Source organism: Jaculus jaculus, chromosome 8 (assembly GCF_020740685.1).
Source record: "Jaculus jaculus isolate mJacJac1 chromosome 8, mJacJac1.mat.Y.cur, whole genome shotgun sequence".
In the NCBI taxonomy this organism is placed as follows: Eukaryota; Metazoa; Chordata; class Mammalia; order Rodentia; family Dipodidae; genus Jaculus; species Jaculus jaculus.
Genome location: NC_059109.1, coordinates 91,262,587 through 91,279,970, shown reverse-complemented (window position 1 = coordinate 91,279,970; position 17,384 = coordinate 91,262,587). Strand labels below are relative to the sequence as shown.

At 38.3% G+C, this 17,384-nt stretch overlaps 2 protein-coding genes across 2 annotated transcripts in view; one reads left to right on the top strand and one right to left on the bottom strand.

Moving 5' to 3' along the window:
* Positions 1–17,384, bottom strand: part of LOC101596825 (SLX4 interacting protein) — a 211,312-nt gene that overhangs the window by 170,934 nt on the left and 22,994 nt on the right. Inside the window, 1 exon segment of the mRNA XM_045157544.1 lies at positions 8,794–8,849. Within this exon segment, the coding sequence (XP_045013479.1) occupies positions 8,794–8,820 (27 nt within the window). The 5' untranslated portion in view covers positions 8,821–8,849.
* LOC101596533 (immunoglobulin-binding protein 1-like) lies at positions 10,855–11,463 on the top strand. The gene has a single exon (XM_004661450.2). It carries the CDS (start codon positions 10,867–10,869, stop codon positions 11,461–11,463), a length of 597 nt encoding a protein of 198 aa, XP_004661507.2. The 5' UTR covers positions 10,855–10,866.

The window sequence follows — 17,384 nt, the reverse complement described above, 5'->3', positions numbered from 1 at the left end:
CAAAGGTCATTGCAAAAACATTCTCTCCTAATCCATATTTATTTCTAGTAGATAGCAAAATTACTTAAAATGTTCTTGATTATTCTATTAGATGGCTTCTGTTTTATTTTCTTAAAGTGCTTCAGCAGCTAGAACTCCACCTATGTATAAATACTTGCATCAGTCCTTGCTTTCCATGTGACACATCAAGTCAATTCATCAATTTTCAAAGGGGCACTAGTGACACCCTCTAGGTAGACAAAACCTTAGGACACAGGCTGTGATTCTGGAAGCCAGTTAGCATGACAAAAGCCTAGTGACAGCTCAACTGCTTTTCAACTGTCCCTTTCTCTGGAAATTTTAAGCACAGCTCTTCACATCTACTTTTACTATAATGGGGAAACTGCTGTCAGTTCTTGACATAGGTTTCTTGCTGTGTGGTGTTCTGAGAATGTGAAGATTAAGGTTAACTGAAATTCAGAACTAAACACAAAACTAAAATTGCTGTAAAGAAAAACATATATGAAAGATGTAAGAAGATTTTTAAAATACAGTAAAATATCTCCTTTCTTCTTGAACACTAATAATTAAACCTTTAAATCTCTTACTTTTGTTTTAGAAAATGACTCGGGCTTCCTACACCAAAACTTCCTTAAGCCACACCCCAAAGGAGAAAGTAGTCAACTTTAACCAGCAAAAATCAAAGTTGTCCATCTTCTGCCTTGAGAGGGAAGAGGGGAGGGGTCACTGCACATTCCCAGTGGGAGACAAAGCCAGATCCACATTCCAGGGAAATCTGGCCTGTCCAAGTTCTTCCTTAAATACAAATTGGTTTGCCTGTCACTAAGCCAGGCTTTGCAATCTTCCCAGGCTGCCAATTCTAGGGAAGCCAGGAATCCCTTCTAATTAATCAACCCTCACAACAAAAATGTTCCCACCCACAATAAAGTGAGTTGGGGGGAGGGAAAGCACAAAGCAGTTTCATGGCCAAAATTCTAGACTTTGCTGTAATTCCAACTAATCCAAGAAAACAGATGCAGGAAGCAGAGGAAATGATCTGCAGAGACAGACAACGAGGTAGGAAACTTTCACAGCAAAGATCCACTGTGCCCAAGTTAAACACTTTAAATCTTGTACTTTTATTTGCATTTATTTTATGCCAAATTTATTCCTGTGCTATACATTTTTGTTTCTTCAATTTTTTTCCAGGATTTTTTTTTTTTTTTCATCTGTGCCACCTCCTCTTCCTCTTTCCATGAGGATCACCACATGTTATGGGGAGCTTACTTACAGGCTAACCCTGCTATGGTAGCTTGAGTGTGTGGCCCCAAAGATTCAGTCATTTAAATTTTAAAATATATATATTTATCTTTTTTTTTTTACATATACACAACTGTAAAGAACAATGAAATTACAACATTTGGGGAAAATGGATGAAACAGGATAATATTATACTAAGTAAGGTAACCCAAGCCTAGAAAGATAACACACGGCATCTTCCCTCACATATGACAATCCTAAATTGTAGTATTTGTGCATATGTAAAGGGATGTGAGAGCGAAGGCAGACTGTGAAAGCAACTAGGTGAGCATGACAAAGGAAGAGCAGGTGTGAGGATAGAGGGTGATATAGTTAGTTGCCTTCTCATTACTAGAACAGAACACCTGGCCAAAAGCAGCTGATAGGAGGAAAGTTTTTGTTTTGGCTTTCAGTTTTCAGGGAAAGCTTCATGATGTGAGCAGAGGCTGGACATCACTTCTGTCATAACAGGTGGAAAATACCAGCAAGACAGTGAGCTAAATTCTGGCAAGGGGGAGCTGGATATATCATCCCCTAAGCATGAGCTCAACAACACACCTCCTCCAGCAAGGCTCCATCTCTCAAACTGAGACGAACTAAGGATCAAGCATTCAGTACATATGAGTTTATGGGGGACATCAGATCATCTGATTCAAACCACAGCTATTTCATGAGATTGCTAAATACCATGTACAAACTATAGTTCCTTAATTTTTACACTTTTTGTATCTTGTTTTAAAAGATTTTTATTTATTTTTATTTGCAAGTAGAGAGATAGACACACAGAGATAGAGAGAATGGGTGTTCCAGGGACTCCAGCCACTGCAAATTCCAGATGCATGTGCTACTTTGTGCATCTGGCTTTATGTGTACACTGGAGAATCAAACCTGGGACATTAGGCTTTGCAGGCAAGCACCTTAACCACTGAGCAATCTCTCCAGCCCACTTTACGTATCTTCTACTGAAAATAAGGACTTAATGCTTACAACCATCCCTTAACCTGGTTCTTTCTCCAGCCTTCCAAAATGTGCAATTCACACTGCCATGAATGTAACTTGTGTTCGAAGTCAAGCTGCCTACTGTGCTTATTCTCCTATTTTATACAATCCTTTAGAGCTAAGAGTTACATCATTTTTCTTGTTACTTTACCATATTCCTGTGACCAAACCACTTATTCCTAGAGTCTGACAGACTTAAAACAAGCCCTTCCTTATACATTTAAATTCAGTCACATCTTTCATGGAACCCTAGTCAGAATGTGACTCTGAGCATGAGCATCATGGGATCTACTTAGTATTCTCAAGCTCCCAGATTCCACATTTGATTCTTTGCTTACCAACCCTCCCCCCATTTAAGGGGTCCACATTCTCTCTAAAACAGGGTGCATTAGAAGGAAATTTTTCTTGGACTATGCATCAATGAAAATTTCTACATGGACAGTAATGGGAATTCTGGATTCAAAAGCATTTTTCCTCCTATTCTAAGTATCAATGTAAAAAAAGTATTGCTGTTTTCTAGCTACTATTGATGAATACACTGTTATGATTCTCTCTCTCTCTCTCTCTCTCTCTCTCTCTCTCTATATATATATATATATATATATGTATGTATGTATTTTTTTTTTTTCTGTACAGGGGACTGGGGACTAGGGACTGGAGACTAAGCAAGTGCTCTATCCCTGAGCTACATCCCAGCAGCTCTTGATTCTTGACCTTCTCTGTGAGCCTGACCTTCTCTACTGTTGTGGTGTTACAAATTTTATTATGACAGGCCACAGCACAACCCTTCTTTAATCTTTTTCAATTACTCACTCATAACCTTTCAAACAGGAACTATATGTCCTCTGTGGAAAACTTTTATTTATTGTTTTCTCTCCAAAGATCTTTTGTTCTACTTTCTGGGAAATATTCCTCGATAGTCTTTGTTACCCTCAAGGAATTTTTATTTCTATCATGGTTTTCACTTATGAGAAGTCTTTCCTAATCTCAGGAATTTCATTTTATTGTAACATCCTGATCTTGTTTCATGGTTACAATACTTTCCCTTTGTGTGCTGAGAATAAAAATTACAGTATAGTCTTCATCTCCTCCACTCTGATCTTTGCAGTTTGTTCATTCACTTTATTCTCTGTTTTCCATATTCCAAGTTTCCCTTAAATCCATGCTGACACTATCTTCCCAATCAAAATTAAAACAATGAGTTAATTAGAAGCTTTGTGTTTATGGCTGGGCTTATTGACTGATGGGCTGAATCCCTCAGGTACCTGTGTTTGGCTAATGGATTCCAAAATAAAGCTATACTAATGTCAGACAATTTGACTATAAATTAACAGGCATTACTAAAGTTAAAAGAACATTTCAAGCTGGGCATCTTGGCATACATCTTTAATCCCAGCACTGAGAGGGGGACCTAGGAGAATCTATGTGAGTTTTAAGCCAGTCTGAGAGTACAGAGTGAATTCCAGGTCAGCCTAGGCCAGAATGAGACCCTACCTCAAAAGAAAAAAAAAAAAAAAAAGAAAGAAAGAAAGAAAGAAAGAAAGAAAGAAAGAAAGAAAGAAAGAGAGAAAGAAAAGACAAGACAGGGCTGGAGAGATGGTTTATCAGTTAAGGCATTTGCCTGCAAAACCAGATGATTCCAGTTCAATTCCCCAGGACCCACATAAGTCAGATGCACAAAGGGGCACTGTATCTGGAGGTCTTTTGCAGTGGCTGGAGGACCTGACATGCCCATTCTCTCTCTTTCCCTCTGTCTCTCTCTCTCTCTCTCTCTGCCTCTTTCTCTCTCAAATAAATAAATAAACTTTTTAAAAAGACATTTCAAGATAAATATTTGATTCAATGATGACATAACTATAAACTTATACTTAACTACTGACATAGTTTCAAAATGCACAAAGAAAAATCAGTAAAAAGAAGAGATAAATTTAAAATCATAATTAGAGATTTTAATATATCTCTTTCAATTGAACAAAAGAACAAAAATATTAGTGATATAGCACAACTGTCAAATCTGATTTTACATATACATATACATATACATATACATATACATATACATATACATATACATATATATTTATATATTACCTGACCCTGATGTTATATATGTGAATATATTTCACTCTACCTAGCATAAAATTTTTCAAATGCTTGCTGGGCGTGGTGACGCACGCCTTTAATCCCAGCACTTGGGAGGCAGAGGTAGGAGGATTGCCATGAGTTCAAGGCCACCCTGAGACTACATAGTGAATTCCAGGTCAGCCTGGGCCAGAATGAGACCCTACCTCGAAAAACAAAAAAAAAAAAAAAAAAAAATTTCAAATGCTAATGGAATATTATTTACCAAAACCAAAGAACTTTTCCTAACCAAATGTAAAATGATAATTAGAAATTTTCAACTAGTTAGAGACAATAGACAGTGAAATAACCAATGGACCATAAAAAAAATCACAATGAAAATATACATTATTTTGACTTCAATTATAACCAAATCCCTAACTTGACTGCATCCTTATTAAAACATAAAGGATACAATTAAAATAGGAAATGCTTAGAGAAAACTATAGCTTTAAGTACATATGTCAGGAAAAAAAGGCTTCACAGCAAAGGCTAAAGTTTCTGCCTTAAAAAGTTGGAAAGAGGGCTGGAGAGATGGCTTAGTGGTTAAGTGCTTGCCTGTGAAGCCTAAGGACCCCGGTTCGAGGCTCGGTTCCCCAGGTCCCACGTTAGCCAGATGCACAAGGGGGCGCACGCGTCTGGAGTTCGTTTGCAGAGGCTGGAAGCCCTGGCACGCCCATTCTCTCTCTCCCTCTATCTGTCTTTCTCTCTGTGTCTGTCACTCTCAAATAAATAAATTTAAAAAAAGAAGTTGGAAAGAGAAAATGGATCCACATAAAGTAAAAGAAGGAATATAGATAAGAAACAAAATAGATGAAACAGTAACCAAGTACATTACATAAAGTGGTTATCTTTTTTTTATCCCCTGAGGTGAGTTATCTGTAAAGAGTAATAAAATTAATAAACATCAACAACATTAATCAATAGGTTCAGGCCTGTCTCTCAGAACACTGGTATCAGGATAAAAGCCAGGAAGGTATAGAGCTAGCATCCTAGTGCCCTAGGTATAGACAAGAAAGGAAGCTGGGTATGGTGGCATACGCCTTTAATCCTAGCACTTGGGAGGCAGAGGTAGGAGGATCGCCAAGAACCTACTTCAACTAAGATTGCTAGAGTTGTGAAGAACGTCAACTTGTAGGTCTGTGTATCTTCAGCACATAATTCCATGTTTGACCCGGAAGCAAATATTAATAACATAGTTAATAATAAATATGAATAAATAAATATTATATATATCCTCATACTTTAAGTTCATATAACTGTTTGTATAGTAACAAAAGTTTTAAGTTTCTTGGGACAGGAGCTATTGATTGAGCCTTTTACTTTATTTCGTTTGAGGAATGCTGATTATCCTTCATGAAAATGTAACTAAGAAACCTCTGCTCACTAACCAGTAGAAGCAATGTAGATACCTGCTGATCTACGACCTTGAGCAAGGAAGAAAAGAACAGAAAGAGAGAATGCACTTACATTTTGAAAAAAAAAAAAAAAAACAAGAAAAAGAAAAACACCAAGCTCCTGCCAACTCCACTCTGTGCTACGGGTTCTAAATGTCTATTATGCACTAGGTGGCAGAATCCCAAGCCATGAAATGAACATAAAATGTGATCTAAAACCATTGAAATATCAATGGTCCAGCAGAAGGTTGAAATTGCTCCACTGCTCTGTAGAGCTCATGATTTTCTCAGTGTGTGTGTATGTGTGTACACAAGTGCATGATTAAAAAATAAACACAGCAGAGTGGCGCAAGCATGTAATTCCAGCACTTGGGACAGTGAGGCAGGAGGTAAGTTCCAGACCAGCCTAGGCAACATAGAGAGACCTTATCTCAAAATAAATAAATTTTAAAAAATAAATAAATAACCCAGCAATTTCAATGGCCAAGCTTTTTTACACACTGGGTTCTAAGCCTTGCAGGACAAATTAATGTCTTTCTTACAGCCTTCAAGAAATACTCATAGGACATTTTCCAACAAATTTCAAACAAAAGTTGAAGAAGAGAACAGAGACAGTTAAGAGAAGCAACCCCAGATGGGAGGATGGAAGATAATTTTCCAAAACTGAAGATGCACAGTGCATTCCAACACAGATAAACAAAAGCGGATCTACGCCTAAAAACTTCACAACGAAACTGTAGACTATCAAAGGCAGAAATAAAATCTTAAGAGCAAGCAGACAGAATAGATAGATGCTGCACTTAGCTCCTTGTTGCAGGCACAAAGCACTTGACCAAAAGCAGCTTGTAGGAGGAAGGAGTTTATTTTGACTTATAGACTTCATGATGGTGGGAAACCATGGTATGAGCAGAGGCTAGACATCACCTCCTGGCCAACATCCAGTGGATAACACCAGCAGGAGAGTGTGCCAAACACTGGCAAGGGGAAGCTGGCTATAACACCCATAAGCCTGCCCCCAACAATACACCACCTCCAGTATGGACCCAATTGCCAGCAGCCAGGGATCAAGCATTCAGAACACATAGCGTATGGGGACACCAGACTTAAATCACCACAACAGATAACCAGAAAATTAGGCCATTGATACAATTCCACAGATGCAACCCAATAATCTCCCCTTCTTTGGAAGCACATGCTGCTTCTCACATGTGCAGCTTGGATGAAAAACTTCTGCTTCTCCTCCAAAGTCTTGGAACTATAGGCATGTGTCACCATGCCAAACTCTAAGGTATTTTTTCAATATCAAAAGGTAATGAAAATATTTCACAATAGCAATAGCAGATATCAGAAGATGATATGGAAAAATCTTTAAAGTGTCAAGGAATGAAAACAGAGCTCACATTAGCATTCTTTAGAACCACCTTAAAATAGTTCTAGAGTAAGATAAGAACACACACGTTTAGATAAATAGTGAATGTTCCCCATTTAGACTTCCTCAAAGAAACACTAAGGAACAAATAGATACCAGAAGAAACTGTAAGCAGTGAAATTCATAAATGCTAGTAAATATAAATAAACCCTGACTTACCTACAAATATGAGTAAACTACAATAGTAAGTTATATCATTTCTGGTTAAGTATTATAGCTTATGCTTTGATTTTTTGGGTTTTATTTTATTAAACTTTGAGCCAAGCATGCTGGCATATGCCTTTGATCTCAGCATTTGGGAGGCAGAAGTAAGAGGGTTGCTCTATGTTCAAGGCCACCCTACAACTACAGAGTGAGTTCGAGGTCAGGCTAGAGTGAGACCCTACCTCAAAAAACAAATAATTAATTAATTAAAATTTTGGTATTTTTTTGTTTGTTTGTTTTGTCTTTTTCAAGGTAGGATCTCACTCTAGCTCAGGTTGACCTGGAATTCACTATGTAGTCTCAGGGTGGCCTCAAACTCATGGTGATCCTCCTACCTCTGCTTCCCAAGTGCTGGGATTAAAGGCACATGCCACCACACCTGGCAACTTCTGGTATTTTAACTGCTAAGATAAGGCAATCACACAGAAATAACCTAAAAAAACAGTCAACATATATAAAAGCATCTCCAAGAGTCCATATTATCAATTCTACCCCTCCTCTTCCCCACATGCAATCCCTTCACACCTAGGAAGGCCCTAGCCACTGAAGGGTAGAAAAGATATATATATTAGAGGAAAATGCTGCAAGGCAACCAAGCCAAGAACCCCCGGCATATCCCAAGATACAGCACTGTTGTAAACTTCTTTTACTTTGACCTACCCTATTTAATCACCATCAGAAATGGTGGCAGAGAAATACAATATGAATGATAATTTTGAGGATTAAGGAAATGCTTATTATACAAAAGATTTTAAGAAAAGAATTCCTTATAACTATATGAATTTTCTCAATTTTTAAAATTTTTATTTGAGAGAGAGAGAAGCAGAGAAAGACAGAAAGAATGGGTGTGCCAGGGAGTCCAGCTGCGGCAAACTCCAGATACATGTGGCATCTTGTGCATCTGACTTACATGGGTCCTAGAAAATTGAACCTAGGTCCTTTGGCTTTGCAGGCAAGTACCTTGACTGCTAAGCCATCTCTCCAGCCCAAAATATTTTATTTTTTTTAATTTTTACTTATTTACTTGAGAGACAGAAAGAGGCACAAAAAGCGAGAGAGAGAACGGGCACACAGGGCCTTCAGCCCCTGCAAACAAGGACCAGATGCATACACCACCTTGTGCATCTGGCTTACATGGGTCCTGGGGAATTGAACCTGGGTCTTTTCACTTTGTCAGCAAGCCCCTTAACTGCTAAACCATCCCTCTAGGCCCCTCAAAATTTTAATGTACCTATTTAACTTTTTAGAGTTCCAAATGTTAAGAGCAGGAATAAAGTTCAGAACTACAATTTTCAATGAACCCAGAACTCAGTTGTACTAGATAGTGATCAATCACTTTAAAGGAGGCTATTGAGCATTACTTACTTTAATAGAAAATTTCTTAGATGCCATGGCTTCTGATTTTCACATTAATACAGAACCTACAAGAGAAGACAAAAGAAAGTTTTAATTACATATCAAAATATTTTTTAATTTGGATGTTATATAAAAGACCTAGCTAAATAAAACATCAATGGGTACTTCTTAGATGAATGCTTAACTATAATTGTCATTAACCAGAATATTATGTTAAATTGGTAACTTAAAAACAACCCACAAACAAAAGTGAAGTTCAGACAGTTCCACTAGAGTACTCTACCAAATGTTTACTAAGTTGAAATTACCCAAGAAATGCTAGAGTGGTTTAAAAATCTAAAAATTAATCAATTTAGTACACAATATAATCAGAGGATTTTTAACAAGCACATAATCATGCCAAATGTAAAAAAAATACTTTTTAATTTAGAAAAATCTGAAATAAAAGGAATAGAAGCACATTCCTTAACCTAGTTAAAATCATCTCTGTGGGCTAGAGAGAGAGCTTAGTGGTTACAGACTCCTGCTTACAAAGCCTGATGGCCCAGGTTTGATTCCCCACCACCCACATAAAACCAGATACATGAAGTGGCTTATGTGTCTGGACTGCATTTGCAGTGGCAAGATGCTCTGGTGCATTCATTCTGTCTCTCTCATTCCATTCTCTCACTCTCTTTCCACCCATGTCTCTTCCTGCAAATACAAAATGACGTATTTATTTCAAACAGATGGTTTTAAAAAAAAAAACATGAAAAATTCACAGCTAAAACCATATTTAATGATGAATTACTGAAAGTTTCCTCCACAAAAGGTGAGAAAAATATAAGGATGCTTGCTGGGCGTGGTGGCACAAGCCTTTAATCTCAGCACTTGGGAGACAGAGGTAGGAGGACTGCCGCAAGTTTGAGGCCACCCGAGACTCCATAGTGAATTCCATTGTCAGCCTGGGCTAGAGTGAGACCCTACCTCAAAAAACCAAAATTAGATAGATAGATCGATAGATAGATAGATGATTGATAGATAGATAGATAGATAGATAGATAGATAGATAGATAGATAGATAGATGATAGATAGATGATAGGTAGGTAGGTAGGTAGAGAAATGCTTTCTCATGCCACTGCTATTCAACACTGTACTAGAGGTTCTAGTCAGTGCAAGTTGACAAGAAAAACAAATAAAAGGCATCCAAGAAGAGATAAAATTTAGTCACAAATAACATGTTCTTATATACAGAAGACCCTAATGAAATAATCTCTCTCTCTCTCTCTCTCTCTCTCTCACACACACACACACACACACACACACACACACATACACACAGAAAAGAATCTATTATACTTAATAAACTTTGCAGGTTTGAAGAATATAGAGTTACCACAAAAATATACATAGAGTGTCTGGAGAGATTGCTCAGTGGTTAAGGTGCTTGTCTACAAAACCTAATGACCTGAGTTTAACTCCCAGTACACATGTAAATCCAGATGCACAAAGGGGCCCATGCATCAGGAGTTTGTTTGCAAAGACTAGAGAAGCTAGCACCCATATTTACTGATATTCTCTCTCTCTCTTTCTCTCTCTCCCCTTGCAAATAAATAAATACTATTAAAAATATAGAAATAAATATAACAAAAGAAGTACAAGATTTGCATACTAACCACCATAAAAAAAACATTATTCAAAGAAATTGAAGACTGAGCTAGAGATGAACTCAGTGGTCAAGTCCCTGCTTAGCATACGCAAGACCCTATGTTCAATCTCTAGTACCACAAGTTAAAATACAGAAAGAAAGAAAGAAAAAAACTTAAGGGGATATACCCATGTTCATGGGTTGGTATAATTTAACACTATTAAATAGCAATGCTATCCAAACTGATTCTAAAGATTCAACATGATATGTATCAAAATTCTAGCTCATTTCTTTATGAATATTGAATATTGACAAGCTAACCCTAAAGCATCTATGAAAATACAAGGGATATGGAGTAGCTAAAACAATCTTTAAAAGGCTCACAGTTGGAAGACATACTTACACATTCAAAACCTTAATACAAAAATACAGCAGTCGTCCTCCCTTCTTCAAGATGGCAACGTCTGAAGACGAGTTACCATTGCCCCGGCTTCCGGAGCTGTTCGAAACCAGCGAAAAACTTGTTGAAGAAGTGGAAGTTACGACCGAACCCACCGGCTCCCATATAATCCAGGATAAAGTGGTCAAGGGACTGGACCAACTTGAGAAGGCTGCTGAAATGTTATCTCAACTCGATTTGTTCAGCCGAAATGAAGATTTGGAAGAGATTGCTTCCACCGACCTGAAGTACCTGATGGTGCCAGCGTTTCAAGGAGTCCTCACTATGAAACAAGTCAATCCCAGCAAGCGTCTAGATCATTTGCAGCAGGCTCGAGAACACTTTCTAAACTACTTAACCCAGTGCCATAACTACCACGTAGCAGACTTTCAGCTGCCCCAAACCAAGAATAACTCAGCTGAAAGTAACACTGCTAGTTCCTCCATGGCCTACCCAAGTCTCGTTGCTATGGCATCTCAAAGACAGGCTAAAATAGAGAGGTGGGTCAATAGCTGTAATTTGAGAGCTGCAGTGCTATTGGGGGTAGGAGGGTGCATGCGTTTTAATGTGTGTGGAATACAGAATAGTGTACCTCATTCTCTTGGTTCTTAATGAACACAGGCCATGGTGTCAGGAAACTTTCCTGACATTTAAGAAACATCTACCTTTGTTGAAATGATTTTACCAAATCTTCAAGACCACCCCCAATACCTTATGATTACCAACAGGAGCAATGTAGTTTAGCAATGTGTCTCCTAACCTTGTCCACAAGCCAACATAATAATGTTTTTATGGGGAAAATCTTTCTGAAATGCCCATCATTTCAGATTGGTGGTCCATTATTGAACACCTCTGTTCTAACAGCACTGGCACTAACATGAAACATATTAAACTAAGCAAAGCCCTGATATAAGCTCACCATGTTACTTTAAGGAAGTTTCTTACTCTTGGTTTAAGAAAAAAATCAATAAGTGCTCAGTGTGTAGGAGCTGTGCCAGGCACTAGCAACACACACTGTAACACTGTATGGGTGCTTGTATGAGTATGGTCCTTATGGTCTGGTGAGGACATTGAGCATACTAACAGGATAGCAATATAAAGTGGCGCCATCAGTGTGCAAGGTACTATGAAAGCAGAAAGGGGGCACCTAAACAAAGAGGGAACAGGATACAGAAGGCTCCTAGAAAAGGAAATTCCTGTTCTGATTTGTTGAAGTGAATAGGAGTATTATTTTGAGGAAGAAGTTGGAAGGACATTAGCCTGCATAAGTAATAGCACTGGTAAAGCCATAGGGGCATTAAAGAAGGAGCAGGGGTGGGGGTTTGGGGGGAGAGAACAACTCTCCTAAGCAATGAAGTTATACTAGAACAAAAGGGAGGAGAGGAGAGGAGATGGGGAGAAATGATGCTGAAGAATGTTGCTGGATCCACATCACAGTAAGTGTGGAATGTGAGACAGGTAAAGCAGCAACCTTGGGAAGGTGTTTGTATCCCAGTTCCATCATTAGTTTGTGATTTGGGATAAATTACTTAATTTTTCCAGCTATAAAATTGAGCTAAGTCCTTCTTCATTGACTTTTTTTTGTGGGGACTAATACATATAAAGCTCTTAGCAGTGTCTGGTACAGCAAGCAGTCAGAGTCAGCTATCAGTAGGGTTGTAGCCACTGGACTTTGAGCAAGTTATTTAACTTACCTACCCTCAGATTTCATCCTATGTGAAATTAATTAACCATGGTACCTATTTTATAGGGTTAAGCATAAATCTGATAAGCATAAATGATATACCGTATGCATTTTTGGTTGCTTTATAGGTAGGCTGTGTTGAAGAGCTGCTTTTAGTTGATGACTGGGATTCATGGAAGAATTTTGTTCCTCTTTAAAGATTGCCATTGATTACATTTTAACTAACATATTAGATCCAGTTAGGTCACAGAGGTGATGACTTTAGGGCAGTGGCAGAGGGATAGAGGGGATATAATTATAAGTGTTGAATCTGCAGAAAACCAGGTGATGAGTTGGCTGTGGGAGCTGTGGTAGAGAGAAACAGCAAGGAAGATGTGTATGTTCCTGATTCTGGTGGATGGATATAGAATTCATTGAGATGGGGTATTGAGGAGGAAGAGCAGAACAAAGGATGGAGAGACTATGAATTCAGTACCAAGACATGTTGAGTGCCTAAAAGTGCCTAGAAGACATCCAAGTAGAGCTTTCTGGTAGCATGAAGCTCAGAGGTGAGATTTGGGCTTAGGTTAAAAATTGGTTGAGCCTTTCTTGTATGCCAGGTACTGTTGCAGATGTTAGAGAACGGGCCAAAGTCAGTGTCTTTATGAAGCTGTTATTTTGGAAGAGACATACAATAAACTAGTAAATAAGTTCAGCCTAAAATGCACAAGGCTCTGGATTTGATTCCTAGCACTGAAAAAGTCTGAATCATGTAAGCTGAAGAATAACAAAGTAACATTCTGGGACTAGAGAATCACAGTGACTAACTTGAGGACATGGGGTAGATTGATGTTAAGTGGATTCCAGAATCATCTCTTTGAAATCGTAGACTGCCCACTGGCATAGAACAAGAACTTAAACAGAAAATCTTACATCTATAAAAAATATACCAAGAAAGAATATCAGTACCATAGAGGTACAGAAAGACAAAGGATGGTCACATCCAATTAGAGGAATGAGGAAAAGGTTTTAGAATGTAGAAATGCAAGGGTGTATGAGTCTTGAATAGTGGTTAAAAATAGAAATTTACATAGCAGGGCATGGGGTCACATGCCTTTAATTCCAGCACTCCGGAGGCAGAGGTAGGAGGATCTGAGGCAGATGTAGGAGGATCACCATGAGTTGGAGGCCACCCTGAGTCTACATAGTAAATTCCAGATCAGAGGGCTACAGCAAGACTGTACCTCAACTCTCCCCCCACAAAAAAAGATAGAAATTACAAATTTTCCTGAATGTAAAAGTAATGATGCTTATTGTCAGAAAATTGTGAAACAAGAATATTTTTTAAAATCAAAAAGGCCTTAATCCTAGTAATCATAGATGTCATTGTTAATTTTCTGCTGTATTTTCTTTCAGATATACAGTTATTTTAGCTAATAAATTGGAAATACTACTGTAAATACAGCTTTTAATAATCCTGTTTTTTTCAAGCCTAATATTGTGAGCATTTCCCCATGTCTTTTGAACCCATGATATTAAATAGTTTTGTAACACTTCATTCTATAGCTGTATCATAACCATTTAATTTGTTACTGTCAAGTGTTTAGACTGGCATTTTTTTGTTTGTTTGTTTTCATGGTGGTTTGTGATTCTAAGTAATGCTATGAACAAACATTGAAAAAAAAATACAGCAGTCAATACAACATAGTACTAACATAAAAACAGACACATAGAACAATTGCACAAAATCAAGACAGTTAAAAATATATCCATACTTATGGCCAGCTGATTTCAAAGAGAAGTTTCAAAGCAATTTGGTGGGGTAGGAATCTTTTAAATAAATAGTGCTGGGACAGCTGCATATATATATGCAAGACTTGACCTGTTATATTACAGTTCATCCAAAAATAAAACAAAGTAGATCAAATATCTAAGCATAAAAGCAAAAATGATAAAAAAAACTTAGAAAAAAACATAGGTATAAATATATGTAACTATGTATCAGTCAATACTTTCTTTGATGTTTCAATACACAAATGGCAAAAAAATACTAAATTAGATATCACTAAAATTAAATGTTTGTATAACCCAAAAAAGCGAAAAGAGAGCCCTTACAATAAGAAAAATGAATTATCCTATATCTGATAGAAACTCATACTCAAAATATAAACTCTTTGCACCCAAGACAAGAACAAATAGCTCAATTTAAAAACAAGAAGAGTGTCTGTGTGTACACTGATAGAGAAAGAGAGAGAGAATGTGCACTCCAGCATGTGCCACCTTGTGCATCTGGCTTATGTGGGTCCTGGAGAATTGAACCTGAGTCCTTTGGCTTGGCAGGCAAGCACCTTACCTGCTAAGCCATGTCCCCAGACCCTTGGTTTGCAGTTTTAGGAGGACACATTCCATCACAGCTGGGAAGGCAAAGTAGGTAGACAGGTGGCTCATCACATGCATTCAGTCACTAGAAACAGAAGAACAGGAAGTGGGGCCAAGCTATAAAACCTCAAGGCCCAACCCCAGTAACCCACTTCTGCAAACAAGGCTCTACCTTCTTAAGTTCCACCACCTTCCCAAATAGCACTACCAACCAGGGACTAAATGTTCAAACACAGGAACCTATGAAAGACATTTTAAAGATCTTATTTATTTATTTGAATGAAAGAAAGTGGCAGATAGGGAGAGAAAGAAGGGAATGGGCACACCATGTCCTCTAGCTACTGCAAATAAGCTCCAGACACATGCCACCTTGTGCATCTGGCTTACGTGGGCACTAGGGAATTGAACCTGGGTCCTTAGGCTTCGCAGGCAAGTGCTTTAACTGCTAAGCCATCTTTCAGCCCAAGAGACATTTTACATTCAAACCACAGCAATAATGTTAAAAAGAAACAGACAAAACTGGTTTCAATAATATATTTAACACAATATATTTCCAATAGCATAACTCAATACCTAACACATTAGGCATTTCAACATATGATAGATATAAAAATGTTGTTTGGGGGCTGGAGAGATGGTTTAGCAGTTAAGGCACTTGCCTGCAGAGCCAAGGGAGCCAGGTTCAATTCCCCAGGACCCATGTAACCCAGATGCACAAGGTGGCACACACGCCTGAACTTTGTTTGCATCCACTGGATAGCCAGCTGCATAGAACTTGAACATGTAAAGTCATTTTAGATAAGAAAAGTATCTTTGATATAGGCACAAACGCTTGGAATGAATTAAATGGTGAACTGAAATGTGAAATGAACTAAGCCAATTTGCTAAGCCTCAGAGCATGGTAGAATCATGCCATTCACTCATGGTGGCAGGAGAATGTTGCTCTCTGAGTGAACAATTCTTGGAGCAGGGCCTGACTTCAGGTGCTCAGGAAAGGTGTGCTGAGGCTGCCATGTGTGGAGGTAAATGAAGCACACAAGGTCAAGGCTGCGCTACACTGAGACCCTGTCTTAGAAAGAAGGAAGAAATGTATGCTGCATAAAGAAAAGTTCCACATAACTGGAGGTGAATCACTTAGCAACAATCATTTTAAATTATTTTATTTATTTGCAAGTAGAAAGAAAGAGATGAGAATGGGCCTGCCGGGGCCTCCAGCCACTGCTAACGAACTCCAGGCACATGTACCACTTTGTGGGTTTGGCTTCACGTGGGTACAGGGAGATTGAACCTAGGTCGTTAGGCTTTGCAGGTAAGTGCCTTAACCACTGAACCATCTCTCCAGCACAGCAATCACTTTAATTTTGCTGATATTAGAGATGTTTCCCCAAAATAAATTTACTTATAACTAATATTTGGAAAAAATATCATGAATTGGGGCTTGTGAGATTGCTCAGTAGTTAAAAGTTGTATCCTTCAAAAGCCTTCTAGACTGGGTTAAATTCCCTAGTACACAGGTAAAGCCAGATTCAAAGTGGCCCATGCATCTGTGATCCCAGCATGCCTACAATAATGATAAGCAGAGCCAGGAGAATCCAAAGCTTGCAGACTAGCTAGTCTGGCAGATCATTTGCAGTGGTCAGAGACTGTCTCAAAGGTAAAACACAGACACTTCAAAGTTGTCCTCTGACAACCACATGCACGTCATGGCATGAACACCCATACATACAAAAAAATTATATATATATATATATATATATATTTATATGAATTTTATATATAATTTATATATATTTATATATATTTTATACACACACACACATATATTGGTTTTCCAAGGTAGGGTCTTGCTCTAGCTCACATTCACCTGGAATTTACTATGTTGTCTCAGGGTGGCCTCAAATTCGTGGCAATCCTCCTACCTCTGCCTTCCAAGGGCTGGGATTAAAGGCATGTGCCACCATGCCCAGCAATAAATAAATTTTCAAGTCATGAGTGTTTCTTTGATATTCCAAATGAAAACAGTTATTTGTCATCACAGTGGGCAATGATTCTAACCTGCTGGCACCTATACAGTGCTACTCAGCAGAAGGAAGCACATGGGGTCTTCTGCCAGCCCCTGCAGGCATGTGATGAGGAGCCTGCCTCCCACAACTCCCTTTCTTCGTCCCATTCTTAATCAATGAGACAAGAAAACTAAGAGACCATGATAAAGGGATGTTTTTCAAGCCAATCTCACACAGATTGGCACAGACAATTACAAAGCTTTTAAGTGTTTTAGATAACAAAACTGCTAGGTAGCTAGTTGGATATTAGCAGACTCAAAGGTCAATCCCCACTCCATAATCAATAGCTTGTAAAACCTGGAACTAACCTCCAGGACTCTGATGACTGCCTATAACAATGGGCTCTAAGTAGTAGCTCTGACCTTGGATGGAGGCAGGACATTTTAAACTGCCCAAAAGACATTAAATTACTGTCCGGCAAGGAGCTC